This window comes from Leptodactylus fuscus, chromosome 2 (genome assembly GCF_031893055.1).
Source record: "Leptodactylus fuscus isolate aLepFus1 chromosome 2, aLepFus1.hap2, whole genome shotgun sequence".
Lineage (NCBI taxonomy): Eukaryota > Metazoa > Chordata > Amphibia > Anura > Leptodactylidae > Leptodactylus > Leptodactylus fuscus.
Window position 1 is genome coordinate 116,252,287 of NC_134266.1, and position 21,129 is coordinate 116,273,415.

The 21,129-nt window shown below is 40.7% G+C and overlaps 2 protein-coding genes across 2 annotated transcripts; one reads left to right on the plus strand and one right to left on the minus strand.

Moving 5' to 3' along the window:
• Nucleotides 1-553: 553 nt before the first annotated feature.
• On the plus strand, nucleotides 554-9,127 carry FABP3 (fatty acid binding protein 3). Its single transcript, XM_075264446.1, has 4 exons — nucleotides 554-697; nucleotides 4,297-4,469; nucleotides 6,790-6,891; nucleotides 7,464-9,127. The coding sequence occupies exons 1-4, from the start codon at nucleotides 625-627 to the stop codon at nucleotides 7,515-7,517; spliced, it is 402 nt and encodes a 133-aa protein (XP_075120547.1). The 5' UTR covers nucleotides 554-624; the 3' UTR covers nucleotides 7,518-9,127.
• Nucleotides 9,128-12,503: 3,376 nt separating this feature from the next.
• On the minus strand, nucleotides 12,504-21,049 carry ZCCHC17 (zinc finger CCHC-type containing 17). The gene is made up of 8 exons (XM_075262733.1): nucleotides 20,964-21,049; nucleotides 19,172-19,264; nucleotides 17,715-17,772; nucleotides 17,527-17,627; nucleotides 17,108-17,199; nucleotides 16,933-17,033; nucleotides 15,748-15,872; nucleotides 12,504-12,881 (listed from the first exon to the last, which is right to left on the minus strand). Exons 2-8 carry the CDS (start codon nucleotides 19,211-19,213, stop codon nucleotides 12,702-12,704), a joined length of 699 nt encoding a protein of 232 aa, XP_075118834.1. The 5' UTR covers nucleotides 19,214-19,264; nucleotides 20,964-21,049; the 3' UTR covers nucleotides 12,504-12,701.
• Nucleotides 21,050-21,129: the final 80 nt, after the last annotated feature.

The following is a 21,129-nucleotide window of genomic DNA, read 5'->3' on the forward strand; positions in this document are numbered from 1 at the left end:
TGGTACCTCTTGGGTTCCTCCCTACTACTCCAGGCTGCAGTCATGACACCACAAGGTCACAGCATTGGTCAGTGACTGACTGCAGAGACCATGTACTAACACAATATAAGAGACCACCAGGGGCACAAGGCAGGGGAGTGGCAGGGGACTAGGAGGATGTTGGCAGCTGTTTGCTTGCCCGTCATTGAATCGTTCCTTCACATATTGGGCCAGGAGAACGGCAACTTCATTCAAGATGTTTCCATTAGAGCGTAACTTGCTTTTAGGAGGCGCGGGCTCTATGAGCCCCTCAGGACTACAGCACCCGCTATAGTAGAGTTTCATTACACTAGCACCACACTGTAACCTCAGACAGATGCAGCGACATCCAGCAGGTGCCCAGTACCGGGCCGGTCTACCGTACACGCCACACCGGGAGGTCGCGCCCTCAGCTTCTAGTCACTTCTAACGGCAGAGCCTGAGGCGACTCCATATAATGCAGGGCGCCCGGTGGTAACCCCTCGCCTGATGCTGTAGGCGGGGTCTAACGGCGGCCACGTGACAGCAGACCAGCTATATATAGTGCGGCGGAGCTGTGAGGGAATAATCTCTGCGGCTCGCTTACGCATTCATTCTTCATTCACCATGGTGGACAAATTCGTAGGGACGTGGAGGATGGTGGAGAGCAAGAATTTCGATGACTATATGAAAGCGCTTGGTGAGTATTAATGGGCATTGAAAAATAGGATCTATTTATGTGTGCTGGTATATAGCATTGTGTGTGTGTGTATATATATATATATATATATATATATATATATACACATACATATAGATGTAGCTATACATGTGCGCAGGAAATCCGGCATGTCGGCTGTCTGGAAGATGAATGAGATGAGTGGGCTGTCATGGGTGAGTGCCTGCAGCACTGCTGACACTGGAGATGCCACTGCAGATCAGGCAGCAATGTCTTCCCTGGGAGGGGATTGTATGCGGAGGGTGAGGCAGGGTAGGTAGGGCAGGCTTGGGTGGGGGCTGCAGGATTGGGGTACAAAGGTGAAATGATGAGAGTTGTACAGCAAAGAATTGCACAAAACCATAAATGACATTTTATACAACACATTGGTGATTTCTAGTTAGAAAAAAAATCCGACTAATTTTTGCTAAAAGACAAAAACCTCTAACGGACACAGATAATGTTGCACGAAAGCATACAGTCTTCTTCTAACCATAGTATTGTGTGCCCTCTGGGTGCTGCAGAACCCCTATTGGGAATCTCTGATCTAGACGATGAGTGGTCATGTAAAAAAATGTAATAGTCGCATAAAGAAATAGTCTTATATATAGAAAATTACAGATAAGGGTCCATTCACACGGAGTAAATATGCGCTCATTTTGGTGTGTATTTTTACATGTGTAAAAATAGGCGAGGTGGTTTTTGATGCATTTTTTTGGTGCTAAGTGTTTTTTGACACATTTTTTTGTCGCGTTTTCTGTTATTTTACACGTGTAAAAATACACACAAAAATCAGCGCACGTTTACTCTGTGTGAATGGACCCTTCGTTCACCTCAAGGCTATCATATAATGCGTGTCCCAGCCCTACGTATATCTTTATCATACAAGATTAAATGATAAGACTCCATTATGTTAGAGCAGATCCTGTGTGTTACACAAGTATAGCTATTTAGTAGAATAGGATATACATAATATGTGATGTGGGGACAGGGTGAGCGCACAGCTCCAAACCATTATTAGGCGGCATGATCAATCCATAAGTTATAAGCAATGAACCTTGACGGGCAGTCTGTTTTTTTTCGCGCTTCAGCAAGCTGCCACTTCATGAATGTGACCTTAGGCTTACATGTGAGGACACATAGAAGTAGTTTCTGTATGTATATATCTGTGTGTGTAGATATATATACACCCTAAAGATTACTCTCTGAGGAATACAGTAAGACAAAAAACTGTTGACCTTAGGAGCCAGTTACACCACTTCAGTATCCTGTATGATTTTATTTTCTGTAACCAGGCAATACTAACGTCCATTTTCCAAATGAATGGAAAAAGCTAAAAGTTTACTTTGCTTTAAGCAAATTGTCACCATGGCATTCTAGTTTAGTCCTGCCTCAACAATGAAGGACTGATACTATACATAGTACAGGTGCCTAACTGAAAACTATTTATAACTAAAAGGTGTATATAGTATATATGCTATAGGCTGTCCGGCACAAAAGCTGAGGTTTGGGGATAAATGGATGATCATTTGTGAGCTAATAGTAAATGTCTGTAGTAGGAAGGGGAGGTTGCATTTATTGGGGGTTCTCAAGTGTAGTAAAGCCAGTGGTCTTATAACATTACTAGGATACCAGTATGGTTGAGACTTTATTGTTTGGTGGACATTAGGATAAAGAATAGAGATGAGCGAGTAGGTATTCGATCGAATACTACGGTATTCGAAATACTCGTACTCTATCGAGTACCACTCGCTGTTTGAATGTAAAAGTTCGATGCAGAACCAGCATTGATTGGCAGAATGCTATACAGTCGGCCAATCAACGCTGGTTGTTCTCCTACCTTTAGAAGTCTTCTCCATGCAGCTTCCCCGCGGCGTCTTCCGGCTCTTCATTCACTCTGCCAGGCATCGGGCCTGGGCAGAGCCGACTGCGCATGTCCGCTTGTAGTGCAGGCATGCGCAGTCAGCTCTGCCCAGGCCCGATGCCTGGCAGAGTGAATGAAGAGCCAGAAGACACCGCGGGGACGCTGCAAGGAGAAGACTGCTTGGAGGATCCAGCCCGACCCTCACTCGTGGACTTGGTAAGTATAATTTGACCGAACGTTGTCTACCCCTGAAACGAGCATTTTCCCCCCCATAGACTATAATAGGGTTCGATATTCGATTCGAGTAGTCGAATATTGAGGGGCTACTCGAAACAAATATCGAACCTCGAACATTTTACTGTTCGCTCATCTCTAATAAAGAACTAAGTAAGGTGATGGGACAGGGCCATAGCTGTATGGGCAGGTATGGTTACATCAGCCACTTTACACAGGTTTATCTGTGCTACATAGGCCACAGTAGGCTAGATATGGGCTGGTATAACTGTATCCATCTACATTTTGGAAGAGGACAGAGGCCAGTGTGCTAAGTCCCCATTGGTTGGCATGGCATAAGCCATAGAGGTCGGTTGGAGGACTTTCAATTGTCCAACAGTCAGACCAGCCAGTAGGGTACGTTGTTAAGGTGCAAGTTGAACTTCCCACCCCATAAGTATATAAATAGGTTTAACATTATATTGAAAACACGTGACTGACAACACAGAATTTTGACATTATCGAGTGTCTGGTTATTTTGCAGTACTTGATGGGGAGGTCTAAAAAGTTATAATCCTCATACAAGAGACTTGGTTTTACAGTCCTCTCACCACAGCAACACTTTGTAGAGATGTCAAACACCTAACCCATGCCTCTGTATATACCAGTAAAAAAGTAATATTTATTCAGCTTTATTCTGTTTATGGAACCAGGCAAGTAGCTACTAAAGGAGATCATGTGTATTTTTGTATGTATCTTGTGTAATTGGATAAGCACAGGATAACATATGGGACTTGTGTGGGAGAGAAAGGGTTTTTTCATGGTATAGTTCTTCCTTAGTGTTAGTTGACAATTGTTGCATTGTTAATGTATGTCCAGAGGTTTGAGGGGGGAGGGGGAGTGCTGCTTCTAGAGCACACTTTGTGTAGGCATGAAAGAGTGAATGTATTCAGAAACCACACAGAAAATGAGTGACTTGATTCTCCCCCACAACACAGCTGGCACACCAGAAAATTGCATGGTACCACATTTTCTAGCACTATACAAACAATGGTTGTGTCTGTTAGCTAAAGCAAATGGTCAGTGCTATAAAGAGCTCTCCCTTGTAAGTTTTGATAGTAAAATATTTTACATATTAGTCATCTCCGTATTAATAATTTCAGCTAGTGTCAGGACTATATGTGAAACATTTGTATTAAAGAACTTGCATTTGACCTATCTCTTTGCCAAGAACGTACAACACAGACTTGCCAAAAGAATCACATGCACTGTCTAAATGACCAACTTTCTATTCACTGCCTGTGACCTTGCTGTGAAGGTTGTATAAAATGAACTGAGGCATTGAGTGGCACAATGGTGCAGGTGGAAATGTTATGTTAGTGTCTACATATTTTATAATTACTTCCTGCAGAACTACTAGCATTAGTTCAAAATGAATATTGTTTAAGCTTCAGGCTGTTGTACAAACACAGATTTGTCTTTTGAATGTGATCTATTTCAACAGGTGTTGGCTTTGCCACTCGACAAATTGCAAATTGTACCAAGCCCACAACTATCATCAGCTTAGAGGGGGACGTGGTTGTGCTGCAGACACAGAGCACGTTCAAGAACACCGAGGTCAAGTTTAAACTGAATGAAGAATTTGATGAGACCACAGCAGACGATCGGAAGGTTAAGGTGAGGCAGTTTATTGTATCATGTCCTTACACAGAGCTTCTTAAAGGGATTGTCCAGGATAAACTAAGAATTAACCCCTAAACTAAACTCCCTCCCCCCCATCTAACTTCTAATTTACTTAAAAAAAAAAAAAAAAAATCTAATTACTGATATCCCTGGAGCGGTCATGATACCGCCCCAGTGACTCTTTCTGATAATCTGGTGACATTCTGTTTCAATACTTCCCAAGTCTTCCTGTGTTCGGCAAGGCTCCTCTTCCTGTCTACTAGTAGTGGGCGGAATAGGTTAGCTAGGGAGACGGGGAGAGGCTAGTAATTGGTGGGATCGCTATGCAAGGGAGACAGTGGAGGGTGGGAGGGGCTAGTAATGTCTGTGAAAGGAGTAATTCAGTTAATGGGTACATAATAATAATAAACTGCAGTAGAGACAGTATTCTTAAGTATAACAATGGTTTACAAGTTTGTGAGCCTTTGCTTTATGTAATTGTGTATATTCATAGTGCTCATGAGAATCCTATGATAATTCTATTTCTTGGAATCATATACTGTCTATTTAATACATGACTTTATTGAGATACAACAATAAATCTGTACCACTTAGGTTCTACATCGCTACAGGATTTCATAGACAGATGGGTAGTAAATTGTGCCAAGATAGATATATATAAATCTTGTGACATCAATAGGGCCTGGAAAGAAGTAGATGGACTTTACTGAGGTTTGGAATGGAAACTATTTTGCAGTCCTGTCATATGCGGTGGGTGGAAAAAAATCTGCTTGTTGGCATGCTCAGAGATGTATCTGGAAGTTAAAAACTGTTGAATTCTAAAAATTGTTTTGGGAAAGAATCTTAAAGTGGTTATCCAGTTTTTTAAAAAAATATGGCCCAAATAACAGGGTGCATCATTAGAAAACACTTTCTAATATATATCCTGTTCAAATTCAGCACAATTTATATGATTTATCTTCAGATCATTACCACAGCTGTGACGTTTCTTTTGCAAGTTCACAACCCCTCCCTGACGTTAGTTCAGCCAGCAAATGAAACTTCACAGAAGCACCAGACCTCATTGCCCCTTGAAGATTTATAGCTTGGTCAAATAAGCAGAGGAGAGTGATGGACTGAATAAGTGAGACATAAGAGACACTGTGACACAAAAAGACCCTGTAGGAGGAAGGAAATTTGCACACAGGGAGAGTGGAAAAGGGAGAGGCACACAGTGAAAGCAGTGAGATGAATCATGAGACATGTAGTTTGTCCACAGATTCACTACATGTTAAGAACAGTAATACAAGGAGCAGCAAGTAACATAAAGACCAACACAAGGGAACAGTGAGTATTTATTTAGGTATTTGCAGTTAATTTTTTAGAAGCTGGACAACCCCTTTAAGCAGGTCTCTTGAGACAAAACTTTCAGGATATTTGGATGGGACCTGAATTTAACTTTATTGTAGTTTGTTTGAATCCACTTGGGTATGTCTCATAAACTTCCACAAATCTGCATGTGTGACTTGCCTGTGAAAAAGGTGTATACTTATTTACACATTGTGACCCCACTTCCCCCTCAATTACAGTTTACTAGGAATTTATCATCGCTTGAAAACTGGTTAAACGTTAATACATGTTGGCCTAATGCTCACTTTCTCTGGTGATCCCCACATACAAGCTGATCTGAAGCAAACATGTACTTTCCAAAGGGTCCAGGAATTGAAAAAATCCAGCATCTATTCCTTTGTATAAAACGTAACTTTTATTATGAAAAAGTTTTCCGGAGCATGAGCCGCTCCATAAAATCAAATACAAGTATGCATGATGGCAGAGATGAAATGACGTCAGACATCATTTCATCTCTGCCATCATGCATACTTGTATTTGATTTTATGGAGCGGCTCATGCTCCGGAAAACTTTTTCATAAAAAGTGTTACGTTTTATACAAAGGAATAGATGCTGGATTTTTTCAATTCATGGACGCTTGTACTTACACCTTGGGCTGAGAGGCCGAATTTTCCGAGCACCTTCCTTTGTTCGTAAGGTAATGGACATTTTTTTCTTTTTAAATCAGAAGATCTGTGGGTGAGCTGACATATGTTATGTACTTTCCAAAGGCAGTAAGCTGCTGCCAGACACAACTGGTACCTTATCTTCTAGATAACAAAATGATCAGGTATGTTGAAGTTTAGCATACCTGACCTTCTCAATTAATGTATATGGCTAGTTTTAGTTCCTTTAATTCACATATAGGAAATGTAGATGTGAGGGAGGCCTCAGCCTATTAAAGTTCGTGGCAGTTATAAATAGATTTTTTTTTTTTCATTTCAGTCCTTGGTAACCTTGGAAGATGGTAAACTAAAGCATGTGCAAAAATGGGATGGGAAGGAGACCACACTGGAAAGAGAAGTCAATGACAACAAACTTGTTTTGGTGAGTGCAAACATTTGACAAAATCTCTCAATATGTTCTGCATTTTAGAGTCATGATTTTCCACAGAACTTTACACTTCAGAGCATGACTACTGTTCTTAACCTTGTGTGAAGGTTGCTTTCATTCCCATGTACCTAAAACAAGTCCTCACGTGTGTTTACTTAGTTACCTTGTTCAAACCACTCTGCCCTGCTTAACCCCTGTGCAGACTCAATTCACACTTACATCTGCTTTGTAGGGAGGTGGCATAGAGCACCTTCTATTGGCAAAAAAGAATATTGCATTTCTCTAGTCCAAGTTAGCTTACATCTTAGAACAGCGAACATCTGCTGATCAGACACTTATCAATTATTCTGTGTTATCCTGCATTATGTTGTAATCTTTATAACCTTGTTAAAGAGTGATTATTAAGGTAGGTAATGTCAGTAGTACTAAATATGAGCTTGTTCCTATGACTGTTAGCTACGCTCTGCCATGCTACACAAATGTAGTTGAATTATATTTTGACATTATTATTTATTCTACTAATAATGGTGTGTTTTTTTTTGTTTTTTTTTTTCATCTCAAAACAGACTCTTACCCTGGGAGAGGTTGTCTGCACACGTCATTATGAAAAAGCCCAATAACCTGACACTCTTGCGTATTACCCTGGTTTTCTTCAGTCTAAAGTTCAATGTATTCATAACAACCTTCTCCGTATCCTCTTGCACTGAATTGGTTACAACAGCAGTATTAGAAACCGTTGTTAGTTTTGGATGCAGTATTTGCTATGGACTTGCAAAGTTATTTTTATTCCAGTGCCAAAAACTGCTGCTTCAGGGTATTGGAAACTCAACTTGAAAATGTCTTGAAGGGGTATAAATAAGCTGCATGTATGCTTTCTGGTAGTCTCAACAAACTGGTCAGTACTGTTTGTTTCAGCCACTAACATTTGTTTGATCTGAAGGGTATTCAGCTGAATGTGGTTTTTCCATGGACGTACTCTATAGGCATCCTTTAAGCTAAAAGAATTGCGAAAGGACATGGACGCCTTTTAAAAGGTTGTCTGCATCAATGATGTTTTAAGGTTCAGAATAGCATAAAAAAATAGAAGTGATACCTACCTTACTGATCCCCTGCCACTCTCTGATTCCTGGTCTCTCTAAACATATAGGCAGTGACTACTTAGCCAGTTACTGGATGAGGAAGGTCACCACTTTCGACAGTGATATAAAGAGATATTTCCTGTATGAGTTGAGTATCACTACATTTTAGATATATTTTTTTTATTTCATTCTAAATCTTAAATACTAACTAGAGAATGTTTTTAATGTGTTTAAGCTCAAATAGGTTTTAGAATTAGAGTAAGTTACACACTATCCAAAGCACTCAGCTTTCTCTTACAGTCCAATTGTTCAAATGAATGGGGTGGAAGGCACTCCGTTCTACCAGGTGCTCCATTCAAAACACCACAAATCTCAAGATCAGTGAGGGTCACAGCGGTGAGACACCCAGTGATCAGCACATTACCCCCCAACCTTTGGCTAGGTAGTAACTTGCTGTAACTGGAATAATCTTTAATTATCCCTTCTTATTTTTTTGCTAGAGTATACGTTATTTCTGTGATATGACAATTTACATTAGTTATACATGTATCAGTGGCTTGAAAGTAATACCTCTGCTTCACCCTTACCTGAGCCCTGGAGTAAATACATGCAGTCTTTGTTTTAGCCATTCAAGATGTTCATTTCAGATATCACCAGATAGTGTTTGAGGACTGTCTGGATGGAAAAAAAAAAATTAACCACATTTCTAAGGCGCTGAAGTAAAATAATCTGACTTTTCTTGGGAACTGGGACCCTCACTGTTTTTTCAGCGGCAGTATGTCATCTTTATGCTTGTTCAGATGATGCAACAGTCCTGTAATTCATGTACCGAGTTAAGTCTTTGAGATATGTATGTATGAAATAAATTGCTTCAATTCCTGATCTGCAGGATTGGTCAAGATAAAAAAAAAAAAAATCTGGACATGAAACCTCAGAGTTTATAGCAATTTGTATTAAAACGGTAAATGGCTGATAACCATTCCTATACCTCAATGTGAAGAAAGTAACTAGCGGTAGCACTGAACATGAATTGCTACCATTTTGGGAAGCCATTACCCGGGTGTATGCTGATCTGCTAAACTAAATGACTCCTATGTTGATGTGTTTTTATACACTAATGACTCCAAATAAAATGTTCTGTAAAAACTAAATTTTGTCCTTTACATTTTTTCCAATCATAAAGTCTTAAAGAAAACAAGTCATAACATCAGAAAGCATAACATTACATAATATTTAAAGCATAACTACATTTTTGAACAACTTTTGATCTTATGGCATTAAGAGGTATTGTCCAGGATAAAATATTTAAAGTTTATGGCACCCATTCCACCTCCCTCAAACTTTGTAACTTATTTTTATGGTTCTTTTTCTTTTACCCATTAGTCATGTGACCACCCCAGTCTCTCTCTCCCCCCCCCAATTTTTTTTTTTTTTTTTTCCGCTGGCGTTGCAGGATCTCTGTGTGATTGATATCCAGACTTGCAACATCAGCTGAAAAGACCTGCCCCCAGCCCCATTATACTTACCATTTCTTCATGGAAGATCTAGAACTGGGACGTCATTGCTGGAAGGCTGCCTCTTCTTCATTGTGTGTGCTGGCCCCCACCACATGCGCAGTACTGTCACAACACCTTTATGTGCACTGCAGTGGGAGGCTAGCATACTTTTTATTCCATTTTTTTGATTAGCTAAATGGTGATTTGGCCATTTTAATTTTTTTCCTATAGCATCCACTGGTAGGGATAAGTAATGATTATTTACCTACAGTATAATCTGATTTTCCAGAAGCTACAAAGAGCCACTTCCTGCATGGTTTTTGGAATGGCCATTAATAACCTCTGATTGGAAGAGGTTAGATGGAGCTTCCTTAATTAGGAACTTTAAAAAAAAAAAAAAAATTCTGTAGTGGGCTTCCCACCCTCAGAGCCTGATGTCAGTGGTAATTACTGAGAGATTCAGAACTTTCCAAAGAACCCCTATATGCAGATTTTTTTTTTTATGAAGGAATTTTTGCACTAGCACCTGTGTCCACCTCCATTATATCCAAAAGCTTCTTTTAGGGTGGCTTTTATGCCCCTGAAGTGACCCACCACATCATACCCCCTTCTGCTGCAAGCCAGAAACTCAGTGTCACTCTGAAGCAGAATGAGCATCGTACCACTGGGACTCTGCCATTTCAGTAAGACCCAATCGCAGATATTTATCAGGTGACCTTTCTGTCCTAGAGCTCCCCCATCCTGTGTCGCTCCCATCTGCCAGTTTTACTTGAATGGCAAGGGTGAAGTCTTGTCTCCAAAACAGCCAGGAGACTTATAAAGGCTCCCAGGCCTGTCATCACTGTATCCTTATTTCGGCTCAATAGTGATACAGTTGTATTGCAGTCTATAGGGTGTAAGCAATCAAATGACTGCAGTTTCAAGTCTACTAGTTTTTAATTATATATATAAAAAAAAACCATTACTTGATATCAACAAATTACACATCCTTGTGTCCCAAAATGTCTGAACTATAAAATTAACTGCAAATAACGGATTCTGCTGCAGAAACAGCAATGGAAAAGTCCTGCATGGACTGTTTCAGTATAAAACAGTGGAAACCTGACAGACATCCGGCAGACCCCATTATAGTCTATGGTGTTCAGAGGACCCAAACAACAGAGAGCCCAGCAAAGCTGTGAACCTAGCTTTAGAGGGTTTTTAAAAAAAATAAAAAAAAAAATAATAATAATCAGAGCTGAATTTCGCCATTTTGACTCCATGTAAAATTGAATAAAAAAAAAACCTAATTATCAAAATATCCAAACCAAAATGGTATAAATAAAAATTACATTGTGTCAAAAAAACACCTTACACAGAAACATAAAGGAATTGACAAAAACTATATGAATTCAATATCACTGTGATCCTGTCAACCCAAAGAATTAAAGGAGTAATGCAAAAATTAACCTATAGGAAAGTGACTGCAGTTTTGCACTAATTTCACCCTACACAATTTTTTTTTTCCAGCTTCCCAGTACATTGTATGAATTATTATATGGTAACATTACAATCTATAGTTTTTTTCTGCTCAAAATAAGCCCTCATACAGCTCTGTGAACAGTCATAGCCTTTGTAAGGCAGGGAGTAAGAAAAATAAAAAATGGCTGTGACTCCCTCAGGGACTTTTAGATTGCTTATACCAGAGTACAATACTGTAGGTCTGGGAGTATTCAGAAAGCCCCAAGCTGCAATAGCAACTGGGAGCCTCCCATGATCTTTCCATGGAAGAGACATTCCATAGCCAAAAACAGAGACTTAAAATGAACTTTTGTAAAAAATACATTTGACCACAGTATTTGAGGGGTTGTCTGTGATCAGAACTGACACTGCAGCAAGGTTAGGAGACCTGGTGACTGGAGAGTTCTGACACAAAATGCCATATAATGATTTTTTTTTTTGTCCAAAGTAGTACAAAATGCAGCAAAAAAAATATTTGATTTGCCTAATCATATTCAGCCAGAGAATAAATGCAAAATATCCCATATATTAGGTATGGGTACCAAAATGGTGCAATCAAAAATGAGGAAGACCTCTCACCACCTCCAACTCCTAGAATCTATGGAGCAGCAGCTATTGAAGGATCCAGGCACAGTTGGAATTTTTTTCTCTATCTCCCACAGTTCTTGATCAATCAGTGCTGATCATTTCCAATTACGCTCTCTACTATTATGTGGATGATCCTCGGCTGGAGCAGATAGTTTGTGACCACCCACCTACCAGTAGCATACAGAGTGCAGAAACTAACAGAAGTTATTGCTCAGGAACAATAGGGACTCTGGTGAAAACTCCACCTGCACTGGAATCAGTGGAGAAGAGCCCATTTAAAGAGGACCTTTCACCACTTTTGGGCACATGCAGTGTTATATACTGCCAGAAAGCCGACAGTGCGCTGAATTCAGCGCACTGTCGGCTTTCCCGATCTGTGCCCGGTGTAAAGAGCTTACGGTGCCGATAATGTAGTGCTCTATGGTCAGAAGGGCGTTTCTGACAGTCATTCAGAGACGTCCTTCTGCCTCGCGGCGCCTATCACGCTGTGCTGTGTGAGCGAGGAGGAACGCCCCCCCTCCCTCTCCTGATAATACCTGTCTATGGACGAGCTGTGTGAGCAGAGGGAGGGGGCGTTCCTCCCCGCTCCACAGCACAGCGCGATAGGCGCCGCGAGGCAGAAGGACGTCTCTGACTGACTGTCAGAAACGCCCTTCTGACCATAGAGCACTACGGTACCGGCACCGTAAGCTCTTTACACCGGGCACAGATCGGGAAAGCCGACAGTGCGCTGAATTCAGTGCACTATCAGCTTTCTGGCAGTATATAACACTGCATGTGCCCAAAAGTGGTGAAAGGTCCTCTTTAATAATTCAAAGATGAAATTTGTGGACGTGTAGGGGAGCTTTCAAAGCATAAAACTCATTCACATTCTTGGTGATGTCCATGGTGTGAACAGTATTTAATATAGATGGGATTCTTTTACTGAATTATAAACAATTACAGAGATTTGAAAGGTTGTTTATTCATTTTGATGCATCTTTCATATATCCCTGGAACTAGTCTATGGGAACATGACATCTTAAATTTCACATAAAACTCCATACAACAGCTGTGATGAAAATGGCTTCCTGTTGCCTCAGAGAGGATATAAGACAGAGCCAGCACAACAGGACTACACCAGTGTAAACAATGACCCTACTCAGTCCCTTTGTTTGTGTTTCTTGTGCTTTTTTTTCTTTTTCTTTGAGGTCTTTTTGCTTTTTTCTGTATGGCGTCTCTTCTTTCTGGAGGGCTCAGAGTCTGAACTTTCAGAACTACTGTTTGGTGAGCTCTCTGAAGAATCTTCCACGTCTTTCCGATGCATTTTTCTCTTTTTGTCCTGATTGTGAAAGGTAGAGCTGGTGAGACACTGACCAATGAACAGCCCTCTATTTACTGATGGTACATACCTAGAATCTTATATGAAATGAAATAAGCATGGCTTAGCACAAAGTGGTAAAGATCACCTTTCACCAGCTCAAGTTCTTAGCATCCGTTATAGGTGTTGTCCAGGATAAATCTGTATTTTAAACATACCCGTATATACTCGAGTATAAGCCGACCCGAATATAAGCCGAGGCCCCTAATTTTACCATAAAAAACTGGGAAAACTTATTGACTCGAGTATAAGCCGAGGGGGGAAAACGCAGCAGCTACTGGAAAATTTCAAAAATTAAAATGGTTGGAGTTTTTGGGTGCAGTAGATGCTGGGTGCAGGGAAAGGGGAGGGGGTATTTTGGTTGTCTGTCCCTTCCCTGAGCTTGAGGACTGTTTTTTTTTTTCTCCTCCACTTGGAATTCAGCCTGGCAGGACGGGACGGGACAGGAGCACTGCAGATCTCCTATATTCAGTAAACCGGGCACTTTCAGACACAGGGATACCTAATGTGTTTCACAGTAATTTTCTACTTTTATATGTATTCTAGGAAAAGGAGTGATTTAGAACCTTTATTTACTTTAATTTTTTTAAAGCTTCTTTTGTTTTTTTCACTATTTTATGGGAGATTCTATACATTACTATTGCGGCTGGTCATAGAACCCTCCTCCGGAAAAAAAAAAAAAAAAAAAAAAATTGTTTTTTTCTTAGCTCGAGTATAAGCAGAGGGGGGCTTTTTCAGCACAAAAACTGTGCAGAAAAATTTGGCTTATAATCGAGTATATACAGTAAGCCACTATTCCCCCTTCCTTCCAACTTTCCAAATAACATTAATAATTTTTCTTAGTTTCACTGTAATATATGTAGGTCACGTAGCCTACATATATTACCATATATACTCGAGTATAAGCCAAATTTTTCAGCACAGTTTTTGTGCTGAAAAAGCCCCCTCGGCTTATACTCGAGTCAGAATTTTTTTTTTTTTTGAGGGGGTGGGGGGGTCTATGACCAGCCGCAATATCAATGTATAGAATCTCCCATAAAATAGTGGGGAAAAAAAAAGAAGCTTTAAAAAAATAAATGTTCTAAATCCCTCCTATCCCTAGAATACATGCAAAAGTAGAAAATTACTGTGAAACACATACACATTAGGTATCCCTGTGTCTGAAAGTGCCCGATCTACTGAATATAGGGGATCTGCAGTGCTCCTGTTCTGTCGGGAAGGGGTTAATAGGAGCACTGCAGATACCCTATATTCAGCCAGGCTGAATTCCAAGTGAGGGGGGGGGGGGGAAACAGTCCTCAAGCTCAGGGAATGGGCAGACAGACAACCAAAACACCCCCTCCCCTTTCCCAGTACCTACTGCACCCAAAAACTCCGACCATTTTAATTTTTGAAATTTTCCAGTAGCTGCTGCATTTCCCCCCCCCTAGGCTTATACTCGAGTCAATAAGTTTTCCCAGCTTGTTGTGGTAAAATTAGGGGCCTCGGCTTATATTCGGGTCGGCTTATACTCGAATATACACGGGTATATTTTCTGCCTTTTTGCTGAGACTCTGTCTAATGGATATCTGCACCCCCGAAAATCTATTTAAAGAAGCCTGTCCCCCAGCCCCATTATACTTGTCTGTTCCTCCTGTGAATATCTGAACCCTGGGACATAATCACTTGAAGGCCACCTCTTCATTGCATGTGCTGGTCGCTCACAAATGTGCAATACAGTGGGTAGCTTGCACACATCACAAAGAGGATGCTAGCAGGTGATGATGTCCCGGGTCTAGAGCTAAAGAAAGCAAAGGTAGGTGTAATGGGCTGGGGGGCTTGTCAAAGAGGAAGTGCTGGCTGGTACAAGTCACAGGTCAGTAGAGTGGGTGACAGGGAATCCTGCCGGCATGTAGTGCCATATAGTATAGACTGCACAGGCGCAATCCATATTATACTGTGCAGGGGCCACTGTGGAGCATTATATTGTTTATGTGTGATATACAGATTTACCAAATGCCAAAAAAAGCATCAAGAATTGTTGTCTCTATGACTGTAATGAAGATATACGGAAGGGATTACAATATCACAGCCAAAGAAGGTTATTGAGTGAATGAGAACTAGGAGTCTAAAGATGGCTGCTGAGGGTGTAGGGCTAGGAGAAGTCCCAAAAGCCCAGGAAGCTCAGGATAGAGATGTGCCTCGAAAGTAGGAGGCGACGGCCGGAGGCAAGGCATTCTCGGTGCTGAAGGTGGACAGGGGCCTCCGGAAGGCTCAGCAGTTGCCTAAAAACGAAGCTGAGGGTCTGTATATGGGTCTCAGAGTGAAAGACCCCCGGAAATATAAAATGCCCCCACAAAAGAATAAGGCTGCAGCGGCAACAAGTAAAAGGGGGATTATTCACCAAATGATTCGCAATTGCGAATCGCTCCAGATCTGTAAGGACCAGCATGATGATCTTGGTATAATTTTAAAGATGAAGTTCTTCTTAACCCTAATGGATACTGATAAATCAACATTAGTAACAAGGACATTCTACATACGTCCTTGGCTACTGAAGTGCCACCCACTCAGGATGTATGACATACGACCAAGGCAGTTCTGATCCTAAATTTATACAAGATCCTTCCAATGCTACACCTTTCTACAGGTTGTGTGTGTAATTTCAGCTCAGCTTAATTTTGTTCAATGGAGTCAATTTGCAATACCAGACAACCTAAGGACAGGCGTGGCTCAGTTTTTGGATGAAAACAGCCATGTATTAGCGACCCTATAAATATTGGAACTACCGCTCTTCACAGTACTGGATTACTGATGTATTTTGTGATTATTAAGTCTGCAATTTTACCTTCTTTTTTTTCTTAACATGCTTGTCTGTTTCCTTGTGATCACCCTTATCTTCTTCATCTTCTTCTGGTAATAAACTGTATTTTGTTCCTCCAGGCTGCATGAAACAATCTTTTGCAAAGTGACCTAGAATAACCAATGCAGTATTTAAAGAATATTGGCGCATGCCTTTCTGTTGTCAACAGTGTAAATAGCACTTTGTAGTAGAGACAGCATTGGTATTAACCAATTACGTCTGTTACGGTGATGTGAGATGAGAAGAAATGATACACATAGCACTCAATCTGAAAACAGGCATAACGACTAATGGAAATGCACCAGAGTTCTGTCATAATTTGTGCCAAAAACTGAGAAACATGCTTCACATTTCATTGATTGTTTCAGGCATTTTTCTGACAGGTTATGTGCCTTGTTTGACAAGTGGGCATGGCTTATTGAAAAAGGGATGGGCTTATAAAAATGTGATGTCATGCTACAAATTTATGGCAGATTTTCTGTTGAAAACAAATCCAACTAATGAGCAGTATAAAGTTAGATTACACAGTCTATCTATATGCCAGACATATCAGTAAGCATCAGCCACTGTGATAAATCTGGTGAACTAAAGGTAGGTCATCGATATCAGATTGGATAGGATGCAACACCCAGCAACCCACCGGTGAGCAAATAGAACAAGCAGCGATAGCTCCATTCCCTGTGTTTGAGCTGCAGAGGGCAGCTGATCAGTTCTAATATGAAAGACCAATCCTCACGGCAGGTCATCAATATTTTTAGCCAGGGGAGCCACTTTAAGGCTGAATCCCTACGTTATGGAAACACAGCTTTTTTTGTTGCAGATTTTGCTGCGTTTTTTTTTTGAGCCAAAGCCAAGAATGGCTACAAAAGGAATAGGAAATATATAAGAAGCTCAAATATTTCTACCTTCTGCTCAATCCTCTATTGTCTTTGGCTCAAAAAAAAAAAAAAAAAAAAAAAAAAAAAAAAAAGGGTCGCTGGTTGGTTGCTGCATTTATGCTTGATATCATCAACAAGGTCCTGTAGCATAAAGCGCCAGGAGGGATGCTGACTGTTTGCATCATCCCTGGCATATCCAAATATTAATCATTGGTGACAGTGATCTTTAGCACATATATCACAAGTCTGCATAGTGGCTTATCCTGCAAAACCATGGAGGTGCACAACCTACCTTTACAGCCACACTTTTTACACACAGTGTTCAGCACTGCCTCCAGTGTAATCTTCTGCTTGCTGTAGTCTCTAAACTCCCGTCTTTTTCTCTCATCTTGCCTGAAGAGGATAACTGCATTAATGGATACAAAAAACGTAGAGAGACGAAGATTTCTGACTTCGACATGACTTACTCCAGTACCACATTATTGGCGTCCAAATCTTTTCCAGTTCCTTGGTGTACAACTTTCATGGATAAGGAGATTTTTTCCTTCCCATCTTTTATCTAAAACAAGAATTAATGCTGAATTTATTGTCATTTACACCATTTTACACCCTGGTTAGAGGCGATAGGCCAGTCTTCATAAATCTTCCAAATAGAAACCACCAACCTACTCCTCTCACGAGTTTAGACAAAATAATATAAATTTTGGGTGTATTTCACCTGTATAGTAGTAAATTGCAAGGCTATGTTTTTTTAATATGTAATACTTGCTAATGTATTTACATGTGTGATTTGTTCCCAGGTAGCTTGTCTATAGCAAAAAAATTTCCATATAGTGCCAGTAACTAAGAATTTCTAAAGTTTAACACAAAACGTTAGTTACTTTACCTCACGGCCAATGACTTTCACCCACACTTTCTCTCCAACATCTACTACTTCAGATGGACGCTCAACATGGCCAGATGACATGTGTGTTCTGTGAACAAGGCCTGGTAAGTAAAATCAGAAATATCCTAGTATTTCACTTTACAACAGGTTAAGAAATGGGTCAGAACAGGACAGTCCATCATTCTTACCTTGCTTTCTGCTGCCTGGTATTTTAATAAATGCTCCATAATCAGTGACATTTGCAACCTGTAGATTAATAAAATATCATAGCTAAAGGGACAGTATCATTACAACACCGTACATCACAACAAGCAAAACAGGAAAGAATACACAAAGACAAACACGCAGTGGTCACTGAAATAACTTGAAATTGACAAAGATATTAATAATAGTAAATCTACTGAAATTCAACTAATGAAAATCAGACATTACTTTAGAAATGTGGTTCAACAGAATTTTTTCAAAAAAACATACTAATGAAACTGGCTTGGACAAAATGTATGGTTCCCTTAGCCAAGCTGCCCAGAAGAGTTTTTTTGCAAGGGAGTCTTACACCTAGGATAGGTCAGCAATATGTGATCATAGGGGTCCAACATCTGGGATCATCACTGATGAAGCGTTTGTTGCGCCTGTCAAAAACCGTATACCAGGTATATGGCCAGAACCAGCTCTGTATTTATTTAAATGGATGGAACCAAAGCTGCAGATTCCGGCACCCCCGCTACACTATACGGAGATCCGTACACAGCATAGAGTTTCCTGTCCATACAAAGTAGCGGTGGCGAAGGGAACTATAGCTCTGCTCCCAATTTACTTGAATAGGACCATAAGACCAGAGAGGATACCAACCGTATACTTGGTATACAGCTTCTGGTGGGCAAAACAGCTGATTGTTGCAAGGTCCAAATGTTGGACCCTGACTGATTTGACACTGACAAACTATCCTGTCAATAGGGCATTAGTATCCAACTGTGCTAAGGCCTTGACAACCCTTTCAATTGTATTTGACTAAACTGGTCTGGAGTCACAACCAAAGCTTGCTTTATGATATTCAGCCAGACCCCCACAGCAAAGGTAATTACCTGTGAGACTGGGAAGGGAGGGGGCAGAATACTGCTTTGGATTACCTGACGCAGGGGTTGAGACATGGCCAGAACCCCCAGGTCCATCAGTACCAGTACTTTAAAGAGGACCTTTCATCTCCTGGGGCACATGCGGTGTAATACACCGCTAGAAAGCCGACAGTGCGCTGAAATCGGCTTTCACGTTCTGTGCCGCCGGTGAAGAGCTATCGGTGCTGGTACCGTATCTCTTCACTGTCAGAAGGGCGTCTCTGACAGTCTGTCAGGAACACCCTTTCTCACTGTAGCGTCTATTGCGCTATACTATGAGAGAGACGTTCCTTACTGCCCCAGTACTAGTCCATAGACGGGAGGGGGCGTTCCGCACTGCTCTCATAGCACAGCGTAATAGACACTGCTGTGAGGAAGGTAGTTACTGACTGACTGTCAGAAACCCCCCCAAGGACAAGGACATGAAAGATCCTCTTTAAACATTTGAAGTGTTAAAATTCATATTGTAAAAAAGTAATACAAAAAGGTAAATATTGTGGAAAACATCTACTAAAACCAGTCCATTTATTTACCTCTCCTCGAAAGATTTCATACAATCCTGGCAATTCATCCATTGAAATATAAAAAGGTCTTTGGATTATTAACACTTTGGTTGTTTTACATATCTGTAGAATAAAAAATAACTGTTAGTTTTAGTTAGTTATTCTATCCAAGCCCTACAGGGGAAAGGAAGGGGGGGGGGGGGGGGTCAACCTTTTATGCATTTTGCATGGTCAAGGTGTTTTTCGCGCACCTAATATCTGTGGAAAAACAACCATGTCTGTTTGTGTAAGTCCACAGACGACATTTATTCACATGGCAGTAAATAATGCCCATGAAACGGCCATTTCTTAAACAGCTGTCACATGGCCATTATAGAACCCATGAATTTAAATGGGTCCATGTCTGTTTTGATGGCCAAAAATAGTGCATATCAGTTTTTTTTGACGGGCGTGTGAATATGCGCATTGAATTCACTGTGTTGTCAAAATGGGTGAATAAGCCCTAATTCTAAATGATACAAACAGAATACTTCATTTGCATCTGACATCAATATTAACCCCTTCCAGATATCTGCTGCGATAGTATGGTGGATGTCAGGTATTTAAATATCGCAGCTGCTCAGGAGTTATCCTTGTGTCCGAAAACGCCCCGTCTACACGCTTATTGAAATATGTTTCCGGGACAGTGAACGCTGCAGTGGGGGAAAAAAAAATCAAAAGTGCTGAACCACCGTTTTTTCACTGTTTCTCCTGTGATAAAAATATGAATAAAAAGTGACCAAAGCAATAGATATTCCCTAAAATGGAATCTGGACCCTGCAAAAAAAAAAAAAAAACGCCCTATGCATTTCTATACACAGAAAAAAAATAATATATATATATATATATATATATATATATATATATATATATATATAAAATTATGGGTGTCAGAACATGGAGCCTTTGTGAAAATGTAGTTGAATGTTTGGGATACTTTATTAAAGGGTTAAAATGTAAATGAAACTATATAAATTTGGTAACCCCAATTCCCACATTCTGAATTTTTTTCCAGCTTCCCAGTACATCATACACAATAATAATTAGTACCATTATGAAGAGCAAATTGTCCCACAAACATGAAAGAGAACCTTTCATGTCCTCAGGCACATGCGGTTTTATATACTGCTAGAAAGCTGAATTCAGTGCGCTGTAAGGGGCACATAACGGGAAAGCTGGGGGATCACAAGTACTGCTAATATGTAAGACATGGCGGCATTTGTTGTCTATTGCAGATCTTATTTTAATTGGCTTTTGGTGGAAAACAATATACAGGGAAGGGATCAGTGAGGCATCTGGAACTTGTAGGACACCAAGCACAGGAAGTTATGGATGTAAACAAACACAGAGGGTGCCAGGAGCCAACTGAGAACCCCAAAAACCACTCTAAGCACTGCTTTGGGTGCATGTGCTCTGGGTGCTCACCTATTAATAGCACTAACTGACCTTTTTTGAAAAATGATTTTTTTTTTTTTCCCGGAAAACCCCTTTAAGAAGAGCAGAGAAAGTAAGTATGCTCCAACTTGGAGTCCCACAAGAGCTGGAGCAGCTGCCTACCTCTGTACTAGCTGGTAGCTGCCCCCTCACCACAACATAGTTAGGAGTTTATTACCGGGGAGACCTTGTAAACAGGTGAATAAGGAGCCAGCAGTCCAATGCCACTTGTATACCTGCAGAGTGTGTCACATAACCTGAGCACTGGAGACCGGCGGAACAAGCTAACAACCAATCAGAGGCCGTACAACAACAAAAGCCGCTGGGTGCAAGTACTCCGGGTATTTACCTCGTGTGCGCAGCCATGTTACCTCTCATCCCAAGCACAGCTCTGACCAATAGCGAGACAGCGTCCACTTCACAGCTGTACGCTCCTCCCACTGCCTATACTCGGTTCTCACTTTCCGCTTCCCTTCTGCCACGTGATTACTAGTAGCCTATCAGCGTACAGTCCT